This window comes from Odocoileus virginianus, chromosome 2, assembly GCF_023699985.2.
Source record: "Odocoileus virginianus isolate 20LAN1187 ecotype Illinois chromosome 2, Ovbor_1.2, whole genome shotgun sequence".
Taxonomy (NCBI): Eukaryota; Metazoa; Chordata; class Mammalia; order Artiodactyla; family Cervidae; genus Odocoileus; species Odocoileus virginianus.
Genome location: NC_069675.1, coordinates 70,596,877 through 70,616,407, shown reverse-complemented (window position 1 = coordinate 70,616,407; position 19,531 = coordinate 70,596,877). Strand labels below are relative to the sequence as shown.

Below are 19,531 nucleotides of genomic sequence, written 5' to 3'. Positions count from 1 at the left end.
TGGAAAGTGATAATACTTCATGGGATTTTAAAAAAACAAACAAAAAACTGGAAAGTGTTTAAGTTAGGCACATAATATAATAAGCATTCAGGAACTGTCAGTGTTTTCTTTCTACCCTCTTGCTTCATGGAAGGCTCTCTTTTTGTCACAATTGAATGGGATCCTTCTCTTATAAATAATGTTCAAAATTAGCCTCCTCTGACATGTTCCAATTCCGTTTCTTAGCAATCCTACTCTGGATGTGTAACACTTAATTAGATTGATCCTGATTATTTGGTCCACATTTCTGTTGATTGTATTTTCATTTCTGTTTTTACCTATCAACAATATATGGTATTGGAGGCCTGAGACCTCGGTGCTTTATTTTCTACAAGCCAACATGTTGAAAGAGCCTTGGTTTGGTGCCATCTACAGAACAAGGATACTTGTATCAACCTCATAGACTTTTGTAAAGAGTAAATGCATGGATGCAGGTGAGACACATAGAGTGGTGCCTGGCACAGCCTACCTGAAAACACAGTAGCTGCTGCCGTTGGTCAGAATAACCCCCAATCAGCTGTGCTTCTACTCGGAGATTTGTCCTTGGGCATCCCAGAGGTCATGTTTGTCTATGTGGATTTGGATTTAGATTTCTTAATAGCTGTTTGTGCACTCCAAGTATAAAATGAAAACAAAAGTCTTTAAGGGCTGTTCTTGCTCTAAAATTCCATTTTATTCTATCCTGCCTTCTCTCTCCTAAATAGGTGGCGCTAGTGGTAAAGAACCCACCTGCCAATGCAGGAGATGCAGACCAGGGTTCAATCCTTGTGTCAGGAAGATCCCCTGGAGGAGGAAATGGCAACCCACTCTAGTATTATTTCCTGGAGAATCCCATGGACAAAGGACCCTGGTGGGCTACAGTCCATAGGGTCGCAAAGAGTCAGACATGACTGAAGCAACTTAGCACACTTTCTCTCTAAGTTAGGGAAGAGATTTTAATAATAACTACCATATTGGTATGCCAATACTGTTTTTTTAATGCTTATTATATGCCTGGACAGTTCTAATAACTTCACTTGTGTTACCTTATCTAGTGAGAGCTGAGTGAGTACAAGTCCCTCAGTCGTGTCCAACTCTTTGTGACCCCGTGGATCATACAGTCTATGGAATTCACCAGGCCAGAATACTGAGCCACCAGCAAAGCCCAAGAATACTGGAGTAGGTAGCCTAGCCCTTCTCCAGCAGCTTATCTAGGCTTCACCACAAACCTGTGAAGTAGGCTCTATTGCTCCCATTTTGCAGATGAGTAGCCCAAGGCACAGAAAGCATGAAACCCTGCCTAAGTTTGCACAGCCTGTGAGAGCTGGAACTAGGGTTGGAAATTAGGCTGCCTGGTTCCTGAAAATAGTTGGGATACATTTTTCATGCTGTTAGTGTTTCCAAGAGACAAGGAATGGAAAAATATTCTGTTTATTTTTATCTATTATTTGCTTGAAGTGTGATACCCAAGCCCAGGGAAGCTTACCTTTGGTAAAGAATAGAAGCCCAACTGGACACATTTCTCTGTTTTTAAATGCCCATCCTCAATTAGGATGGCAATCAGATTAGCCAAGATTGGCCGGAAAGCAGTGAGCGTATTGGAAGTGATGGAGTTTGAAAAAGTCAGGCTACTGACAGCTACTGGTTGTCTGTGAATTCAGACACAGCCTGGTCCAAACTGTATCCCCAGGGAGAATTCAGCTGCTGTTTAATTCCACTTCCAATAAAATCTGTCTGGAAACTCGGACTCTGCCTCATTCCCCAAACACGTTTGCGTCAGCACCTCCTCTTGGTCTTTCGATCCTGAATCACCCTTGGACAAGACAACCAGGCCCTGGTGCCTACAGATGCCCCCTCCACTGTACTGCTGGCCTCTCAGCCACCTGGCGCCATTTGATTTCCTTATCACCAATAAAACCAGATCAGGCTCTCCCAGTACAATTTCTGGCTTTAATTATCGAAGGGAAATCACTGTATCATTCAGAATAATGAAAAATTGGAAACAGCCATGAGGATCTGGTCAAAAGATGGAATAATAAGTAACATCTAAAATGAGGTTCTGAAAAAATTTAGTGAGATGATACAGTATAAGAACATAGGTTTTAATGCTATACTGTATGATCCCAATTTTATGTGCCTATTTTCAAAATATGCATAAACATGGAAACTAGAACAAATACATTAAAATGTTAATAATCACAAACAGTGTGATTATAAGTGATGTTTGCATTCATTTAAAATTTTTTTCCTATTTTACACTTTTATATACATGAGCATGTATTCATTTGAAAATCTGAAATAAGGAAAAAGGGGAAAAGAGAAAAGAGAACCTTTATGATTTTCTTAAAGTTTTTCCCTTTGAAGACCTGTTGACTTTTCCTTTCATGGGTTCACCAGTACTTACCAGCTCTCTCCGCCTCAGGTCTTGCCTCTTCCAGGAAGCCTTCCTGGACTCATCAAACTCCCAGAGATTTCTTCAGTTTTGGGGCTTCTCAGTCTCATTGTGAAATATCATCGACTTTCAATGTGGGTGGGTTTTATGTCCCAAACGAGAGAGTAAGTTCTTTGATGGCAGAACCTATCTATTTCAAACTTTTTCCTTTTCCCCACCCCACCCAGCAAGAATACTGTACAAAGTGCTAAAGTTCAGTTCACATCAGCTGGACACAAGACCTGGTCCTCATGGGAGGTACTTGAATCTAACGCCCCTTTCTGTCTGAACTTTGTTCTGTTTCCTCCAATTCATTTCAAAGGAGTGTCTGTGCCATTAGCTGTGGGTTAAGTTTTATTGTAAATTGTTTAAAAAGAATTCAGTTTTCTTTGGTAAGGACGAGCAAGTCCAGCCCTTGCCTTTACAAGGGGATTGTAAAGCTAAGAAAATAAATATGAACTATTTTGAGCAAAAAGGCATTTTTCTTGGTGAATGGGGATAATGGCATTGATGTTTATAAAAAGGAAACCAGGGTCTAGGAGAGGAGGTGACTTCCCTGGATCTCACGCTGATCAAAGGCATCACGCGTCATGCCAGCTTTCCTCGAGTCCTGCTGGGCTCCAGATACTGTACTGAGGTTGGAAGGAAATGAGACCTGAGGAATTTACAGTTTATCTGGGGGTAGAAAATATGATTCACTGAAAAACAGCTTGAGCAAGCAGGAAGCAAGTAGAAGATCATGTAATATAACGTGGTACTGGACTTCCCTGGTGGCACAGTGATTCAGAATCAATCCTCCTGCCATTGCAGGGGACACAGGTTTGACTCCTGGTCTGGGAAGATTCTGCATGCTGGGAAGCAACAAATCCTGTGTGCCACAACTACAGAGCCCTGCGCTCGAGCCCATGCTCTGCAGCAAGAGAAGCCGCCACAATGAGAAGCTGGCACATCACAGTGAAGAGTAGCTCCCACTTTCCGCAGCTAGAGAAAGCCATGCTGAGTAATGAAGATCCAGCACAGCCAAAAATTATTAATTACTTAATTTCTAAAGAAAGATAATATGGTACAAGGGGTATACAGAAGTTAGCTGGCAGAGAGGAAGTAAAGCCTAGAGTTGGGAGTGTTATTAATGAAGGTCTTCTAAGGAGGACTCAGCAGGAGCTGGGGTCTGCCAGCCCCTCAACCCTGTCCAGTGTGATGACTTCTAGGCCCCCAGGACACTCTTGGGGCTCTGACTGCCCTGCTCCTTTACCGTCTCCAGTTTTTGCCTGGTCCCTATCACCTGAACATTCTCTCCTCTGCAGCTGTGGGCCTCAGCATGGTTGCATGGCCCCCCTCAGTCTGCTCCTCAGACCACCCTGTCCTTCTCACAGCTGGACTCTGCTGTGGCTTCTGGCTGCTGGACAAGAGCTGTGCCAAGAGGAAGGACATGAGGGCAGAACAACCCCCACCTTTACAGGGCATCTCCTTGTTGAATGCTAAGTGGCAGGGTTGACGTGTAATGGAGTGGTGAGCCACGTTCACGGCTTGGCTGTGCGGCAAACTAAATCAAGTGAAGATTTACCTCAAAACTACCCAGAGAATGAATGGAATCAAAGAAATGGGCCCAGTGGCATTCACAAGGACTGGATATCAGGTGTCAAGGAGGTGACCTAGCGTGGAAGCTGTGGCAAAGGAGAGTGCAAGGTGAACTGAGAAACTGTTGAGGATTTATTTTGAGGGAGAGTGATGGGAAATAAAAATTAGGGGAGCCTTATTGCAGAAATGGAGAAGGAAATGGCAACCCACTGCAGTATTCTTGCTTGGGAAATCCCATGGACAGAGGAACCTCGTGGGGGTCCATGGGACAGTCCACGGGTTTGCAAAGAGTCAGACATGATTGAGTGCACACACACATAATACTGCAGACGAGTACATGGTGTGTGACTTTGTGCAAGGCATCTGACATCTCTGATCCTGCTTCTTTTGGATAAAATGAAAACAATAGCACATACCTTGGTGCTTTGTTATGAGTATTATACATACGAAAAATATTTGTAAAGTGTTTGGCCTAGTGCTTGGCACAGAGGTGGTAAACCGTGGTATTTTTTAGGTATTAAAGATCAGCATGACAGAGGCTGGATTGGCGATGAATCAATCTAAAGAATCTAATGTTATACCTCAGGGGGCCTGGCAGACTGCTGGGTTAGAAATAGGGAATTGGAGGGAAAGTGGCCTGGATGTCTAGCAGCATGATGCGCTTGGTGTTTGAGAGCGCTTGCTTGTTTCAAGCCTCCCATCACCCTAGGTAGTGAGTAAGCTCTGATCAAGGGGTCAGTTGAGTCGAAAAAACAGAATCAGGCAAGCAGAGCAAAAGAGGCCAGGGCAACTGTATGCGGGAGGTGTGAGGACACAGCTGCTGCCAGTGAGAGGTCAGAGTCCACAGACGCTGCCAGCAACTGTGAGATCTGCCATCACATGCCGCCAGGCAGAGAGCTGGGCCAGGGCTTCTTACTCTGGCCGTGCGCCAGAGTCACAGAGGATCACCTCGGGCCCCTCCTCAGAGACAGGAGGAGATTCAGATGAGCAGGCTGGATCGGAGCCAGCAAGCGGGGCTGGCGGGGTTTGGGGCCAGCAGGCAGAGGGCCAGCGGGAGGAAGGGGCAGAACAGTGGAAACCAAAGACCCCCTTGCCCCACTCACACACCTGGAGAGAGCTTGGCCCCAGGGAGCCTGGCTCTGAGCCTCAGGTGCCAACCCCAGAAGACAAGCTGAGCTGGATTCAGGAACTGCAGCCAACGGTTCTCAATAGAAACATTCCCCTAGCCCTCCCAGGACAAGGTCTTGTGAGCACCCGGGGATCTTTTGCTAAATGCCCTGTCATTCCCTTACAGTGAATGGAAGTGTTAGTCGCTCAGTCGTGTCTGACTTTGCGACCCCCTGGACTGTAGCCGACCAGGCTCCTCTGTCCATGGGATTTCCCAGGCAAGAATACTGGAGTAGATTGCCATTCCTTTCCCTTACTGACTTTGAAATCCATGATTGCTTTTCTCCCAATCACACACTCTTTTCTTTATTCAACAGACGTGTGTGACCATTCCCCCCACCTCCCTGCCACAGGTTACACCCTGTTCAGGCTCTGGGATGCATAGGCACGTTTCCTGCCCTCCAGAAACTTACCTTCAAAGTGGGGGGGACAGAGTGTGGACACAAACAAAGGATGTTGATTGGTAAAAAATGCTGTGAAGGGAAATAGGGATAGAAAATGAAAGGAGAATGGTGGTTGGGGAAATTCTCTGGTTAGGTGACACTGGGGTAGACCCTTGAGGGAAATGAGCGTGGGAGCCTGGAGGAAACACAGAGAAACACTCCAGGTGGGTAATGTTAAGTCAAGGGCCCTGAAGCAGGATGGTGTGCAAGGAGGCCCCTGAGGTTGGGGCAGGATGAACTATAGGGAGATGACTGGGGCAGGTCTAAAGATTCTTAGAGTTTGGAAAGTTGGAGGAAGCCGTTGGAATGAAGCCACTGAGTGTCATTAGACACTCTGTTAATCTCACTGATTTGATTTTTCAAGTAAAACCAGAGCAGCTTTATATTTACCAGTGAAACTGGCCATATCACGTTTCCCTCTCTTTCTTAAAAAATGGTATAAAATTATTAGGTAAGACAAGTCCTAGTGACAGAAAAGCATCCTTATTAAATTTACTTTTGGCATCCATGGTTTAATCTGCCAGACCTGATCCCCAGAGAGGGGGAGAAGGCCCTAGTAGAGAGTGCTTCTCTCTTAGAAATAAAATGGCTCAGAATCTAAAAGATTCTTTTAATAGGCACTTGGCTGTGAGTTGAATTCCATATACTTCTATGTATGAACATTAAGAATAAATACCATTAGAAGCCAGACTAAAGAAATATATGCTAAAATGTATCACAATCTCTCATAACAAAGAACTGTTTTCAATTTCTTTTTAAATATCTTCTATTCTTTGGGCTTCTTTTCCCTTGGCCTGGTTGTGGCTACTTTGAAATGACCTTCTTCTGGTGGGAAGCTTTCAAGGGGTGCCTGTGAGTTCCGGTCACCTCCTGAGCTGCATGCAGAGGCCAGGGGTTCCTGACCAGGCCCTCCGCTCTTTGCCTTATCAGAGAGGAGACCTTTATCTGCTGCTTTGATTACCTACCCAGGAAGCTTTATGTGCCACTCAGGGTTTTCTGCCTTCTGACTGAGATTCTAACTCTCTTCACTTATATGACTGATCATCTACTTTCTAAGTAGAGCAGATTTAAACTGGTAAATAGCTTTGGGTTTATTTCCCTCAATGATCCTTTCTTGTGTTCCTTTCCTTGAATTAGGATATGGTCAGCTCTATGGCTTCATAGTTGTCTACCCCATCCTCCTTTGAAAGTTACTGTGATTCCTTAAAAACAAACAAAAAGTGGTTAACATTTTCTATACTCCCCCACCCCCAACCCCTGGCCAAAACAATGCTATTAACTTTGCTTCCTACTTTTCTTAAAACTGGGTATGTAAAGGGGTTAAAAAACAAACTTTAGAGCCCAACATAGCAGGATAGTTTTCAGATACTTGTATGCTGATTTCCTCATGTAAATACTCTTCATTACCTAAATTTTTTCAAAGTTCAACTGTTAGACGTTATTTTACTTGGCTTCAAGCCTTTACAAATGCATATGAAGAAAAATGCATAAGCCCTCTGGAAGACTATTGATCAGCTACCAGCATCTCTTGAATTAGATAATCAGACAGGGGTTTTGATGGAGTGGGTGCTAATAAGGGAGTATTTCTGGGGTCAGTGTGAGCAACTTGAAGTCCCCAAATGCCTTAGCTTGGAGGACCCTGGGGAACGGGCAGAGAAATGAGAAAAAGAAAGGTGAAAGGCTTTATAGGAAAGTAGTGGGTGGGGAAAACAGGAAGAAAGTGACAGAGGAAGTGGACAAGGCAGCAGTCCTTGGGGATCTGCTCCTCCACCCTGCCCCTCCTCCCCTGAGCAATCAGGTTCTCTCTGATGCACCAGTGGTCACTGAGCGCCGGTGACCCTCAGATCTTCAGCCTGGTCTCTCCTGAGTCTCAGCGCTCCCCACGACTAACTGGATGATCCAAACTAGATGATGCCGCTCCCCTAGTCCCAGCCACCTCGGTCTCCTCCATTTCAGTCAAGGAGTTTGTGGTCTCCAGTCGCTGGAACAGAAAGCCCCCAGTCGTGTTTCGTACCTTCCTCTTCTTTCCCACAGAAGCCCTCTTGTCTTGCTGATTCTTCTGATATCACCCAGTTCAGGCATCTGCCCCTCACCTGGGGCGATTCACAAGGTTCCCAGAGCTCACGGTTCATCTAGGCCAAATCGAATCGTTTCATCCTGTTCAAGGCGGTGCTCAGTCTGGCCCCAGTCTGGTCTTCTGTATTTTTCCTTCTAGGAATTTAGAGGAAAAAAAGAAAAAGAGAGAAGCCAGGAAGATGCTATCATTTAATCTGCAGCCCTCTAAGAAGGCAGGAGAAGGAAATGGCAACCCACTCCAGTACTCTTGCCTGGAAAATCCCATGGACGGAGGAGCCGGATAGGCTACAGTTCATGGGGTCGCAAAGAGTTGGACACGACTGAGTGACTTCACTTTCACTTTCTGCTAAGAAGGAACCATATCATCTTCATTTTTCATACGAGGAAACTTGGATTTAGGTTAAGTAACTTACTCAAGATCAAACAAGTAAGAAGTTAGGAGAGCTGAGGTTTCAACCTGAGCCTGCCTGACTCCAGAGCCCAAATTCTTAGCTGCTGTGCTCTGGTGCCTTGCAATCTCAAAGTGTGGTCCCTGAACAAGGGCCATCAGCATCCCCTGGAGCCTGGTGGGAATGCAGAGCCTCAGGCCCCAGCCCTGTTCTGCTGAAGCAGAATCTGCATTTTAATAAGATCCCCAGAGGGATGATGAGTGTGCTCTTTACAGTTTGTAGTTGCAGGGGAGGAAAAAGTTTTCTTTGACCCTCTTAGGGTCCCTGGCTGAGTCTGAAAATGAAGCTGACAGAGAGATAGATTAACAGGAGAGACGCAGACAAGTGTGATTGAATTTTCACATGTGATGGAAGCCTTCGCAAGAGAACGAAAACCCAAAGAAGTGACCAGAGCAAAGGTTTTATACCTTTTAGGCAAAGAAACAATGCATTTGTGAAGAACTGACCTGTGGGTAGTAAAGGGTGAAGAAATAAGTGGGAGGATAAGGGTTAGTTTAACAAGGTTTGTTTGCAGATTTCTCTGGTGACTTCTTAAAAATCTGCCTCCAGTTTGTCGTTGTTGTTTAGTTGCTAAAGTAAGAGAAACACTTATTTCCTGTCTTTAGGCAAAAGGGGGGGAGCTTTTTCTGCCTTTTGCTGCTATTTTGCTTGCCTTAGCTCAAGACAGTTTTTTATGTCAAAGAGGCATATTTGGGATGACATACTCTGGTTTCCTTCAAGATGCACTGCCCTAGTGGTCCTTACCTTTCTGTATGAGCCTGGTCTAGCTCCCTAGCTAATGCATCCCTTCTCTGGAATAGTACCTAAGAACACTACTGTCTCTAGAGGTAGATTTTGGGGTTTCAAATCCTGCCGCTTATTAACTGTGAGGTTCTAGGCAGGTAACTTAACCTTTTGGTACCTCAACTTCCACATCTGTAAAATGGGAATAAAAACAATACCTACCCCATGGGGTTACAGGCTTAATGAGTTGATGCTTGTGAAGTATTTCAGCACTGTGTCTGACACATAGGTCCATCTAGTGTGCCAACAAAGGTCCATCTAGTCAAAGCTATGGTTTTTCCAGTAGTCATGTATGGATGTGAGAGTTTGACCATTAAGAAAGCTGAGCACTGAAGAATTGATGCTTTTAAACTGTGGTGTTGGAGAAGACTCTTGAGAGTCCCTTGGGCTGCAAGGAGATCCAACCAGTCCATCCTAAAGGAAATCAGTCCTGAATATTCATTGGAAGGACTGATGCTGAAGCTGAAATCCCAATACTTTGGCCACCTGATGTGAAGAACCAACTCATTGGATAACACCCTGATGCTGGGAAAGATTGAAGGTGGGAGGAGAAGGGGATAACAGAGGATGAGATGGTTGGATGGCATCACTGACACAATGGACGTGAGTTTGAGTAAGTTCCTGGAGTTGGTGATGGACGGGGAAGCCTGGCATGCTGAAGACCATGGAGTCGCAAAGAGTCGGACACGACTGAGCAACTGAACTGAACTGAACTGAACTGGAACATAAGAAGTAAAGCAGCCACTGCCCTGTGACTCCTGCCCCTCATCTTCTTGTCTGTCCTCTCCTGAAAAGCCTTCCCCCAACCAGCAGAGTTCAAGGTGTTTTCTCCCTTTCTAGATTCTATTGCACATGGTCTGGGACTTTAATCATAGGATTGTACCTTAGATGGAAATCTTCTCTTATTATATTAATGAGAAAACTGAGTCTCAAAGATCAAATGGCAGAACTGGGACTTAAACTCAAAACCTTTTAAACTCCAAAATTAGCACTATTTCTGTTAATAGTGACTCTATGGAGCATAATTGCCACCAATAACCCCTGTTGTTTGAAGAGTTGACAACAGTCACCTTGGTGCCTTCTGTAGAGACAGATCAATAATACCATTTGGATTTCTTTTCTGGTCTTGGTCTATTCAAGTATACTACTGGGCCAATTTCACTAATTTTACACTTTTTAAAAAGTGTCCATTTCATCTGATATTCACATTTACTGGTGTTCCTTTTTCAACACTTTTCTCCCTGTGTATGTTCCATTTTTGTTCCTAAACTTATTATTTGGTATATCTCTTTTTCTTTGATGTATCTTTTGGTGTTTGCCTATGAGTATTTTCAAATAATGAGGTTATATTTTGTGATTATTTTGCTATTTGTTTTCTGTTTCCTTAACATCTTCTCATATTTTAACTCTGTGTTTCTCTTTTCATTTTGCTAAGTTTCAAACTTAATCCACTTATTTTAATTATTTCTTGTATTCTAAAATAAAATCCTATTTAAGACCTTAAAAAAATAGCACTGTTTCCAATGTACTCTGTTTACAGTAGTGTATAGCTTTCTGTTCCCATCTAGTGCATGCATGTTAAGTTGCTTGTGTCTGACTCTTTGCAACCCCTATGGACTGTAGCCTGCCAGGCTCCTATGTCCATGGGATTTCCCAAGCAGGAATACTGGATTGGGTTGCCATGCCCTCCTCTGGGGGATCTTCCTGACTCAGGGGGTCGAACCCATGTCCCTTGCATCTCCTGCATTGGCAGGCAGTTTCTTTACCACTAGCGCCACTTGGAAAGCCCTCCCACATAGTAGGCAATACATATGCCTTGAAAAAAGAATATTAAAAGTATTCATCGTGTTGCTATTTATAACAGTGGAAAATGGGGAGATGTTGATTTGAAATTTTAAATAGATTTCTTTGCCTTATGACTTTTCAGAGGCTTTAGTAAGCTTATTTGCCTGCGAATCTAAAATGGGGGATTTGGTGTGCATGGTTTCATAGATTTATTCATCCTCAGACCCTTTTCTGAAGAGTGCTTGTTAGTTACCCACCACAGCTGCTCTCCTGGTGACCCTCCAACAGCCAGCCAGTCCCGTGGGTTCTCTCCAGTGAGCCTCTTGCTTTATCTTTCAACAGCATTTGACTCTGGTCTGTTGTGTATGCTGGAAATATGTCATATTTGCATTGAGGTTTGTGGAGCTGGTGCTGAGGCTGCTGCAGTTCGGGAATGCTGACTTTGAGAAGCCGGCCGGCAGTGACTGGAGGTTGAGGTCGTTATCATTGCAGACCCATAGGCCAGTGAGGTTAGGTCTTCTGAAGGAATGTTCTGGGACTCTCACTTCTTAGGCCTCCAGTTGGTCACCGTTACTGAGTAAGTGAATGGTGGGGAAGCTGCACTAGAGGTACCAGCCAGCGTGGACCAGCTGGCAGTCTGGGGACGGCTCTGCCGCCCTGGGCTGGGGAACGCGGAGGGGAGGGCGGCTGGTGGTGATCTGCCCTGAGTGCTTTGCAGCATAAACTCGCTTTGGCCTCACAGCAACCCCAAGCGCTAAACCAGGACACCCACACCCACAGAATGCCACTCCTTGCGCAGCGTCACATCTGGGAAGTGGCAGTGCCAGGATTTGACTGGAAACTTATGCTGTTGCCCACTTGGCCTCAAATAGCCCCTGCCCTCCAGGGGTCAGAGGAGGCTGGAATGAAAGTGTGGACAAGAAGGAATTGCTAGGGTGTAGGTCAAGTTAGGTGCTCAGTCGTGTCCGACTCTGCAATCCCATGGACTGTAGCCTCTGTCCATGGGATTCTCCAGTCTAGAATACTGGAGCGGGTTGCCATTTCCTTCTCCAGGCGATCTTCCTGACCCAGGGATTGAACCTGGGTCTCCTGCACTACAGGCAGATTGTTTACCGTCTCAGCCCCCGGGGAAGCCTGTAGGTCTGGAAGCACCCAGAAGCAGGGCAGCTCTGCTGACCGGGCACCTACTCACCTCTCTTGTTCTTCGGTCTTCTCACCTCTCCCCGCAGGAGGGAAATGCCCGGGCCTCCATATGATAGGTTCCCCCTGCCTTATGGCTTCTGGGGGCCTCTATGCTGGAAAAGGGTCCCCTGCACCGAGGTTTCTACCCCGAGTACCCAAAATAGGCTTGTGCTTTCTCAGACAAGTCCGGGTTTCTAACAACCGTGAGCTTGGCCTCAGTGCAGGGCAGGTCCCAGCTCATGGGTCCTTCAGAAAGGTTTGAAAATGGGACAGACATTGGAGGGTTTGGGGGCTCTAATTTCTCCTTGTCTCTAGTTCTGACTCCCTTGAAGATGCAAACGGGCCCTGTTTTAGCGTGCAGGGCCCGTGCTCCGGGGCATCCTAGAAGAAGTGCAGTGATGGCTGCTCTGAGTAGAGGGCCCAAGGGCAGGTTTCAATCCTGAGCCTTGAGGTCAGGGTCCCCCCAGGGAGCTGCCCCATCACAAGAGATAGCTCTGGATGCCAGCCAGCTGGAGCCCTCACACCTTCTCTCAGGCGGGCAGGGAGGAGATGAGGCGATGCCAGTGCCAGTTCAGCCCAGAAAGATGGAACCCAGAGGCCAGTGTGCAGCCATGGACTGGTTCCACCATCCTCCTTGTGCCTGGGGTGGGTGGGGGACTGGGGGACACACTGGGACTCTGGTGATCCCTTGATATCAGAAATCTGATATCCTGCCTTTGGAGTGCCCCTGTTTCCCCAGGGACTCGCCCATCCCCTAACACCTGAGTCTCCCTGGGAGCCTAGATTGCTCCGTTCCTTCCTCCTCCTGGTGGTGCCGCCCACCCCCGACCCCCTCCCAGTCCAGGTCCCCCCACCCCCACCCCTGCTCCGCCCCCCAGCCGCTTTTCTCTCCGCTGTAAAGCTCTTTGTGGCTCTTTGTGTGATTAAAGTAATTCCCACTAAAGTAGTTCATTCTTCTCTGAATGACCCGTAGGCTTGATTCTTCCAGGGCACTTTTGCATTTCAAGTAGAGCATTTGTACAAACAAAATTAAGTGTTTAATTGGTAGAGTGAGAAGGCAATTATTTTGGAAGCGGGTGGACTTTCCCAGGCCCTTCCCTGCTATCCTCTCCTCTCCCTCAGGGGTCACTGCTCCCCTTCCCAATTCTGGGAGGGTACAGCTGGGATCTGCCAAGGAAGGTGTCTGCAGAGGTTGAAAGGGAAGAAAAGCGCAGTGGTTCTAATTGAAAACTTTTTACGGTGGGACCTCTAGAATCATCAACTTTTTATTTTCCCAAGGTTTGTTCTATTATCACTGATTTCCTAACACTGTCTCACAAAGGAGCTCACGTCAGTCTGCAGCTTTCTGAAAACGTACATTATTCTTTTGCTCGGTCAGTTCGGTCGTGCCCAATTCTTTGTGACCCCGTGGACTGTAGCCCACCAGGCTCCTCTATGGGATTTCCTAAGCAAGAATACTGGAGTGGGTTGCCATTACCTTTTCCAGTGGATCTTCCTGACCCAGGAATCAAACCTGAGTCTCCTATGGCTCCTGCATTACAGGTGAAATCTTTACCACTGAGCCACCAAGGAAGCCCACGTTATTCTTAGCTTTTGTTTTGCCCCAGACTGGTGAGAATCTGCGGTGGGAGAGGGCTAGTGTTGTGGCCCCCGGAAGCCCTCCAGCTTTCAAAGACCACGGCTTTCAAACACCGTGGTCTCATTGTATTAAAGATGCATTTTCAAAGGTTAATAATTAATGGCAATGTTAATTTATCATAGTTTCACAGAACATTCTATAATAGAAATGGCCCCAGGAGAGAGGATGGTAAAGGAGATTGAGGACCAGAGTGGAGAAGTGGACAGAAAGCGAGAGGGTGGAGTAGGTGGAGTAACTGCTCTTCCCAGCTGGACGATCTCCCAGGACCTGGGGAAGAGTCTTGGGCTGCAAGAGGCAGTTTTATATAGTCTTGGCCCAGAGTGTGTGAGTGTATGTGTGTGTGTGTGTGTGTGTGTGTGTGTGTGTGTGTGTGTGTGCGTGCGCACACACGTGTGCTCAATGGCCCGGTTTCCTGAACAAATTCTGATCTGCTGGCACCTATGCCTGATCCCCAAGCAAAAGACACCAAACAAGAAAGGCAATGTCTCAGAGTGGGAGTGGGGCGGGGAAACAGCAGGAAGGACTGAGGCCCTGGTGCTCTAACGGAGGGACCCTTCTGTTTCCAGCCTGGATTTGGTTTCTCAGAAGCCGCCTAGCCTGGTCCCGGGAGGCGTAGCTCACAGGGCATTCTCGTTCCTGTTCCAGGTGTGTGCGGCTGCTGCGGTGCCCTGCGCCCCAGGTACAAAAGGCTGGTGGACAACATCTTCCCTGAGGATCCTGAGGTGGGTCCATCTCCTGGCGCCAGAGTGCCCCTCACCATCTCACCCGACCAGGGCCACAAGGGGAGGCGAGCCCCCCAGCCTGGAACCACAGCCTGTGGTCCCTCAGCCTGGAACCACAGCCATAGCCCTGTCAATGACCAGAGGCAGCTGGAAGTGAAGGCTGAGGAGCTTCGGACCCCTCTGAAGGCAAGATCTGCCGAGGGCTCAGAAGTTTGTCTTGGTGCTTCTGGCCGCTGCTGAGCACCTTACTCACTCGTCTCTCTCTGGGTGATAGTTCCTGGAGCTGCTAACTCTCTGGAGGGTACTATTTCCCTGACATCAGGTGTGAGCATTTCCCTTCCTGGGTTTGGCTCTAGAGCTCATGGTCTCCTATGTGCTCCCTCTGGTATCTGCCAGGTGTCAGGTGGGCACACGAGGCGCCTGGTTTCTTGGTTTTCCAAGCCGCCACTCAACTGTTAGACTGCAATGTGGGTCGTGTGGTTTCAGAAATGTCAAGGTTTGATGTACTTGATTTGCTCTCTGGAAATCAGTGGCCTTTCTTGATGGGCAGGTGTGGGGGGGTTACATTTCCAGCATCCTCTGGACAATTCCCCGAAAGCTATAGAGCTGCCTTCTTTCTATTTACTTCTTGGTTTTGGAGATCCAAAACGTTTTAATTCTGGGTTGCTTTCATTGAAGTCTTGTCATCCATCCATATACACATGCTTTCACACACACATATATATATATATTCATGAGCATATACATATAAGTGTGTAAACCCATATCATATACATATGCACATACATATGTACATTTCTATCACTTACTATTTTTATTTATAGCTAGCATACTTTGGGCTAAGTTGTGAGCTCCTAGAGAGTGGGGTCTATGTTTTAATCATCTCTGTATCCCCGAAACCCACATGTTACCTGTCACCTACATGATGGGAACTCTGGTAAATTGATTAAATTGAATGATCACTTACCTTTGGACTTGAACTCCTCTAGCCATCACATGGCCCCAGTGAGGATTACCTGTCTTTTACAGGATGGCCTGGTGAAGACCAACATGGAGAAGCTGACCTTCTATGCCCTCTCAGCTCCTGAAAAGCTTGATCGCATTGGTGCCTACCTCTCTGAGAGGCTCATCCGTGACGTGGGTCGTCATCGATATGGGTAAGTAGTGTGAGAGGAGGAGAGAGATTTTCAGAAATTATATAATATTATATTTTTAGGGCAATACTTGGGGTCCTCAATGAAAAAAGCAACTGCAAGAGAGACATGTCTGTTAATGTCACAATCTGGAGTGGGGTGGGTGTAAAGGGGGACACTAAGATGTTTCTGGTGGCACTGTTGATGGGACAGAGGGAAAAGCAGATCCAGGGCAGTTGTTTGTAAGTCCCATTGGTTCTATTCTCCATGAAGCCTTTTATATCCATCCTCTACTTTCCTCTGCTCCCACCTTTTTCCTGGTGCAGACTCCGGGTTACTGCAGTGGCCTTGGAAATAGTCTCCCTGCTTCCCATCATTCCTGTTCTGGCCCTTCCGGGTCAATACTGCTAGCTATGATCTTCAAAACACAGAACCAAAGCTATACTGTCCTGGCTCCTTTAGCTTCCAGTCCAAGCTCCTCAGCCTGACTTCTAAGGTCTTCCACGACCTGCCCCCAAATTGCCTTTGCGTGCGTGCTCAGTCACTTCAGTCATGTCCGACTGTTTGCAACCCTATGGATGACAGCATGCCAGGCTCTTCTGTCCATGAGATTCTCCAGGCAAGAATACTGGAGTGGATGGCCATGCCCTCCTGCAGGGGATCTCCCTGAACCAGGGATCAAACCTGCATCTCCTGTGTTTCCTGAATTGCAGGCGGATATTTTTTTTACCACTGAGCCACAAAGGAAGCCCCAAACTGCCTTTAACCCCAGGCAAACCCACCACACCTGCCATAGCTGCTCTCCACCTACTCCAGATGGACTAGCTAACAACCCGCCTCCTCACCCTCTGGCCTCTGTGCTTTTGCAGTGATCACCCCCCTGGACCCTCTCTGTCCTGCCCCCCAGCTACCACCTGTCACCCCCACCACCCTCCAAGGCCCCTTCCCCCTGATGAGGAAGGTGGAGTGAGAACCAGAGGGTGAAAGTCTTCACTGTGCCAACAGTGTATAGAGGTCCACCAACAGTGTATAGTGGTCCACCAGCCACTCTTACATTAGGCTATCCCTGATAGAAAAGCAAGACTGAAAGCAATTCATTTCTATGATCCCTTTCTATTAATATAATAAAATTAGGTTAACATGCTCAATAAAAAGGGCATGAATATACTGAACATGCTGATTATATAAATCGCCTTGACATATTATAAAGCAGGCTCAAGCAAGTACAGTAAAAATATCTTTATCCTAGATTGAACCTGAAACTAATATGCACGCAATGACATTAAACATTTAATACTAATTTTGCCTGCCCTTTGTGCAGTGATGGTTCTCTCAGTAAAAAATGTCCTGTAGCCAGCAGAGCCACTTAGAAGCATTCCACTACCCTCAGAACTGTCACTCAAAATTGGCATCAGTCTGTTAAAAACAGCCATTGCAGCATCTAAGTATTTAAAGCCTTGATGGCCTCACTGGGGGCTCTAATCATAAACACTGGGAGAAGAGAAATCTGTTAGATCTGTTCTCTGGGTCTCTTTCTGCTTCTTCCCCAAGTTTCCTTACCCCACTCAGTTTTCCTTTTCTTACCACACTCATCACCATTGTCCTAATCACTGATGGCAGCTTTGGAGTAGCAGAATATTCAGTTGCAGACAGGTGAGATGGTGTGAGGAGCTGTCTCCCTGCCATCGTGTTTGTGTTTTTGATTTGACCATATAAGTGAGAACTTTGGGTGTTTGACCGAGTGGTAGAACCACCCTCCTCGATAGGCACATGTTTAGCATCAGGGGTGATAACTCAATGTGGACAGAGAGAGAATAAGATAAGAATTTCAAGGTATTTCTCCTTGGTGTTGGCTACGATGAACAGTGAGATGCAGAGCAACAAAAAGCAAGAATTCCTCCTATTTTCCTACTTCCAGTTCAGCCCAATTGCTAGAACACCCCTAGAAACTGAAGAGCAAGGGAGGTAACAGCAGTTGTGGTTGAGATTCGGGGTCGACTGACAGTGACCCCAGAGCAATGACCATGTGTAGAAGGCCACATTAGAGTCTGTCAGAGTGGGACTTCCCTGGTGGTCCAGTGGCTAAGACTCCAAGCTCCCAGTGCAGGGGGCCCAGGGTTTGATCCCTGGTCAGGGAACTAGATCCCACATACTGCAACTAAGAGTTTGAACACCATAACTAAGAAAAGAAAAAAAAAATCCCAAATGTCACAATGAAGATCCAAGATCCTACATGCTACAATTAAGACCTGGTGCAGCCAAATAAATCAGTTTTTTAAAAATTATTTTAAAAAATGAATCGTCAGGTTTCCCAGTGACTGGAGGATGGAGACACCCATGCCAAAAGAGTTGGGCTACTTCTCCAGGAGCCTGGGCCTGGAACTGACTTAGTGGGGCTCCCGAGAGATACACAGTCCCCAGAGGGACCCTGAACCCTGTTAGAGAGTGGAGCTGACCCTTCAACAGAGATTTGCAGATTCCTACCAGACGGGAAGGTTCATCCTTCCTTCCCTTGACGTCAACCCCTGCTTCTGGGCTCCTAAAACCAGGAAGTTTCTGTCCGGTAGGTGGGACTTGACTACATACATTCAGACTGCCCAGAATGAGAGGTTCTTTGTCAAGGCTGCAGCACTCTGAGTGATTCTCAAGTGATGACTGGCCCAGCTAAAGCTGCCCCCTCTCTCTGCTGGCTGGTCCCCATCTCTGACCCTAGATCTGCACTCCTTTCCCACCAAGTCTGGTTCCCAGACCTTGCATGCTGGCTCCTCCTTTCCCAGAGGGTCCTAAGGCCACTCCTTGCTGAATAAGAGGTGTTCAAGCAGAAAGTGTGACCGTGTTAGTAGCTCAGTCGTGTCTGACTCTTTGCGACCCCATGGACTGTAGCCCACCAGGCTCCCATATCCATGGAATTCTCCAGGAAAGAATTCTCCAGGAGTGCCATTTCCTGCTCCCAGGGATCCTCCCCCAGGGAGTCTCCTGCGTCGCAGGCAGATTCTTTGCCATCCCAGCCACCAGGGAAGCAGAAGCAGCTGCCTATTCTAGAATTCAATTCAAGGAACTTCCTGCTTCTCCCCAAGCACCGGGCCCCCTGCGTCTTTTTCTCAGTTGTTATAACTCACCTTCTGCTTTGGTTGGCCCATGACCCTGAGTTCCTGTTGTTGTAACCTACTAACTGGCTACTCCTGACCTCGGTTACTGCCTATGAACTCCAGTCCATCCCAGATTCCTTGATTTCTGCCTTCTCCACCTGCTGAGAAGCCCTACTAGTGGATCCAAGACCCTTGGTCATCCCCTGCTGCTGTGGTCTGTGCCCTGCTCTTGCCTTCTCCCCTCGGCCCCTGCAGTAGGTTAGTCTTCACCAGCTTCAACCTTCCCCACCCTGCTCTAACAACTCAGGTCTGTTTTTCAGACCTATTATTACACTGGACCCCTTCCAGGATCCCAAGTTCAGATTAGATCTCTGCTGAGACTGACCCTGTCCCAGTCCTGCTCAGTGAACATCACCTGAGAAACCCATACTCTCTTCCCTTTGAGAATATGGATTTAAAGCATAGGATATACCCAGGAAGGTTATGGTAAGATAGGACCAAAGCAGTGAGCATTAGGCTAGGAGGTTCCAAGATCCCATTAACTTCTAGTCTTCTAAGATACTTTGAAAAGTTTAAGTTCTCAATTATAGCCCTTCCATCCCTAGTGTTAGGATTAAAGATGAGGATTGAAAGAGAGTGTATTCAAAGGGGCTTCCCAGGTGGCGCTAGTGGTGAAGAACCTGCCTGCCAATGCAGGAGACTTAAGAGATGCAGGTTCGATCCCTGGGTTGGGAAGATCTCCTGGAGAAGGAAATGGCAACCTGCTCCAATATTCTTGCCTGGAGAATTCCATGGACAGAGAAGCCTGGCGGGCTACAGATTCCATGGGGTCACACAGAGTCAGACACAACTGAAGTGACTTAGCACACAGCATGTACGTATTCAAATAACTAGGCTTTAGAACTTCCCTAGTGGTCCAGTGATTAAGACTCTGTCTTCCAATGCACAGAGTTCAAGTTTGACCCTGGTCGGGGAGCTAAGATCCCACGTGCCTCTTGGCCAAAAGGCCAAAACATAAAACAGAAGCAATATTGTA

The 19,531-nt window shown here is 46.9% G+C and overlaps 1 protein-coding gene across 4 annotated transcripts in view; it reads left to right on the top strand.

Annotated features, from left to right (window-relative positions):
* The window catches only part of EFR3B (EFR3 homolog B), a 95,495-nt gene that overhangs the window by 27,829 nt on the left and 48,135 nt on the right, over positions 1-19,531 (top strand). For all 4 annotated transcript variants that reach the window (XM_070450852.1, XM_020870442.2, XM_020870440.2 and 1 more), the window contains exons 2-3: positions 14,197-14,273; positions 15,303-15,430. In XM_070450852.1, coding sequence (XP_070306953.1) covers positions 14,197-14,273; positions 15,303-15,430 — 205 coding nt within the window. The remainder of the gene's footprint in view (positions 1-14,196; positions 14,274-15,302; positions 15,431-19,531) is intronic.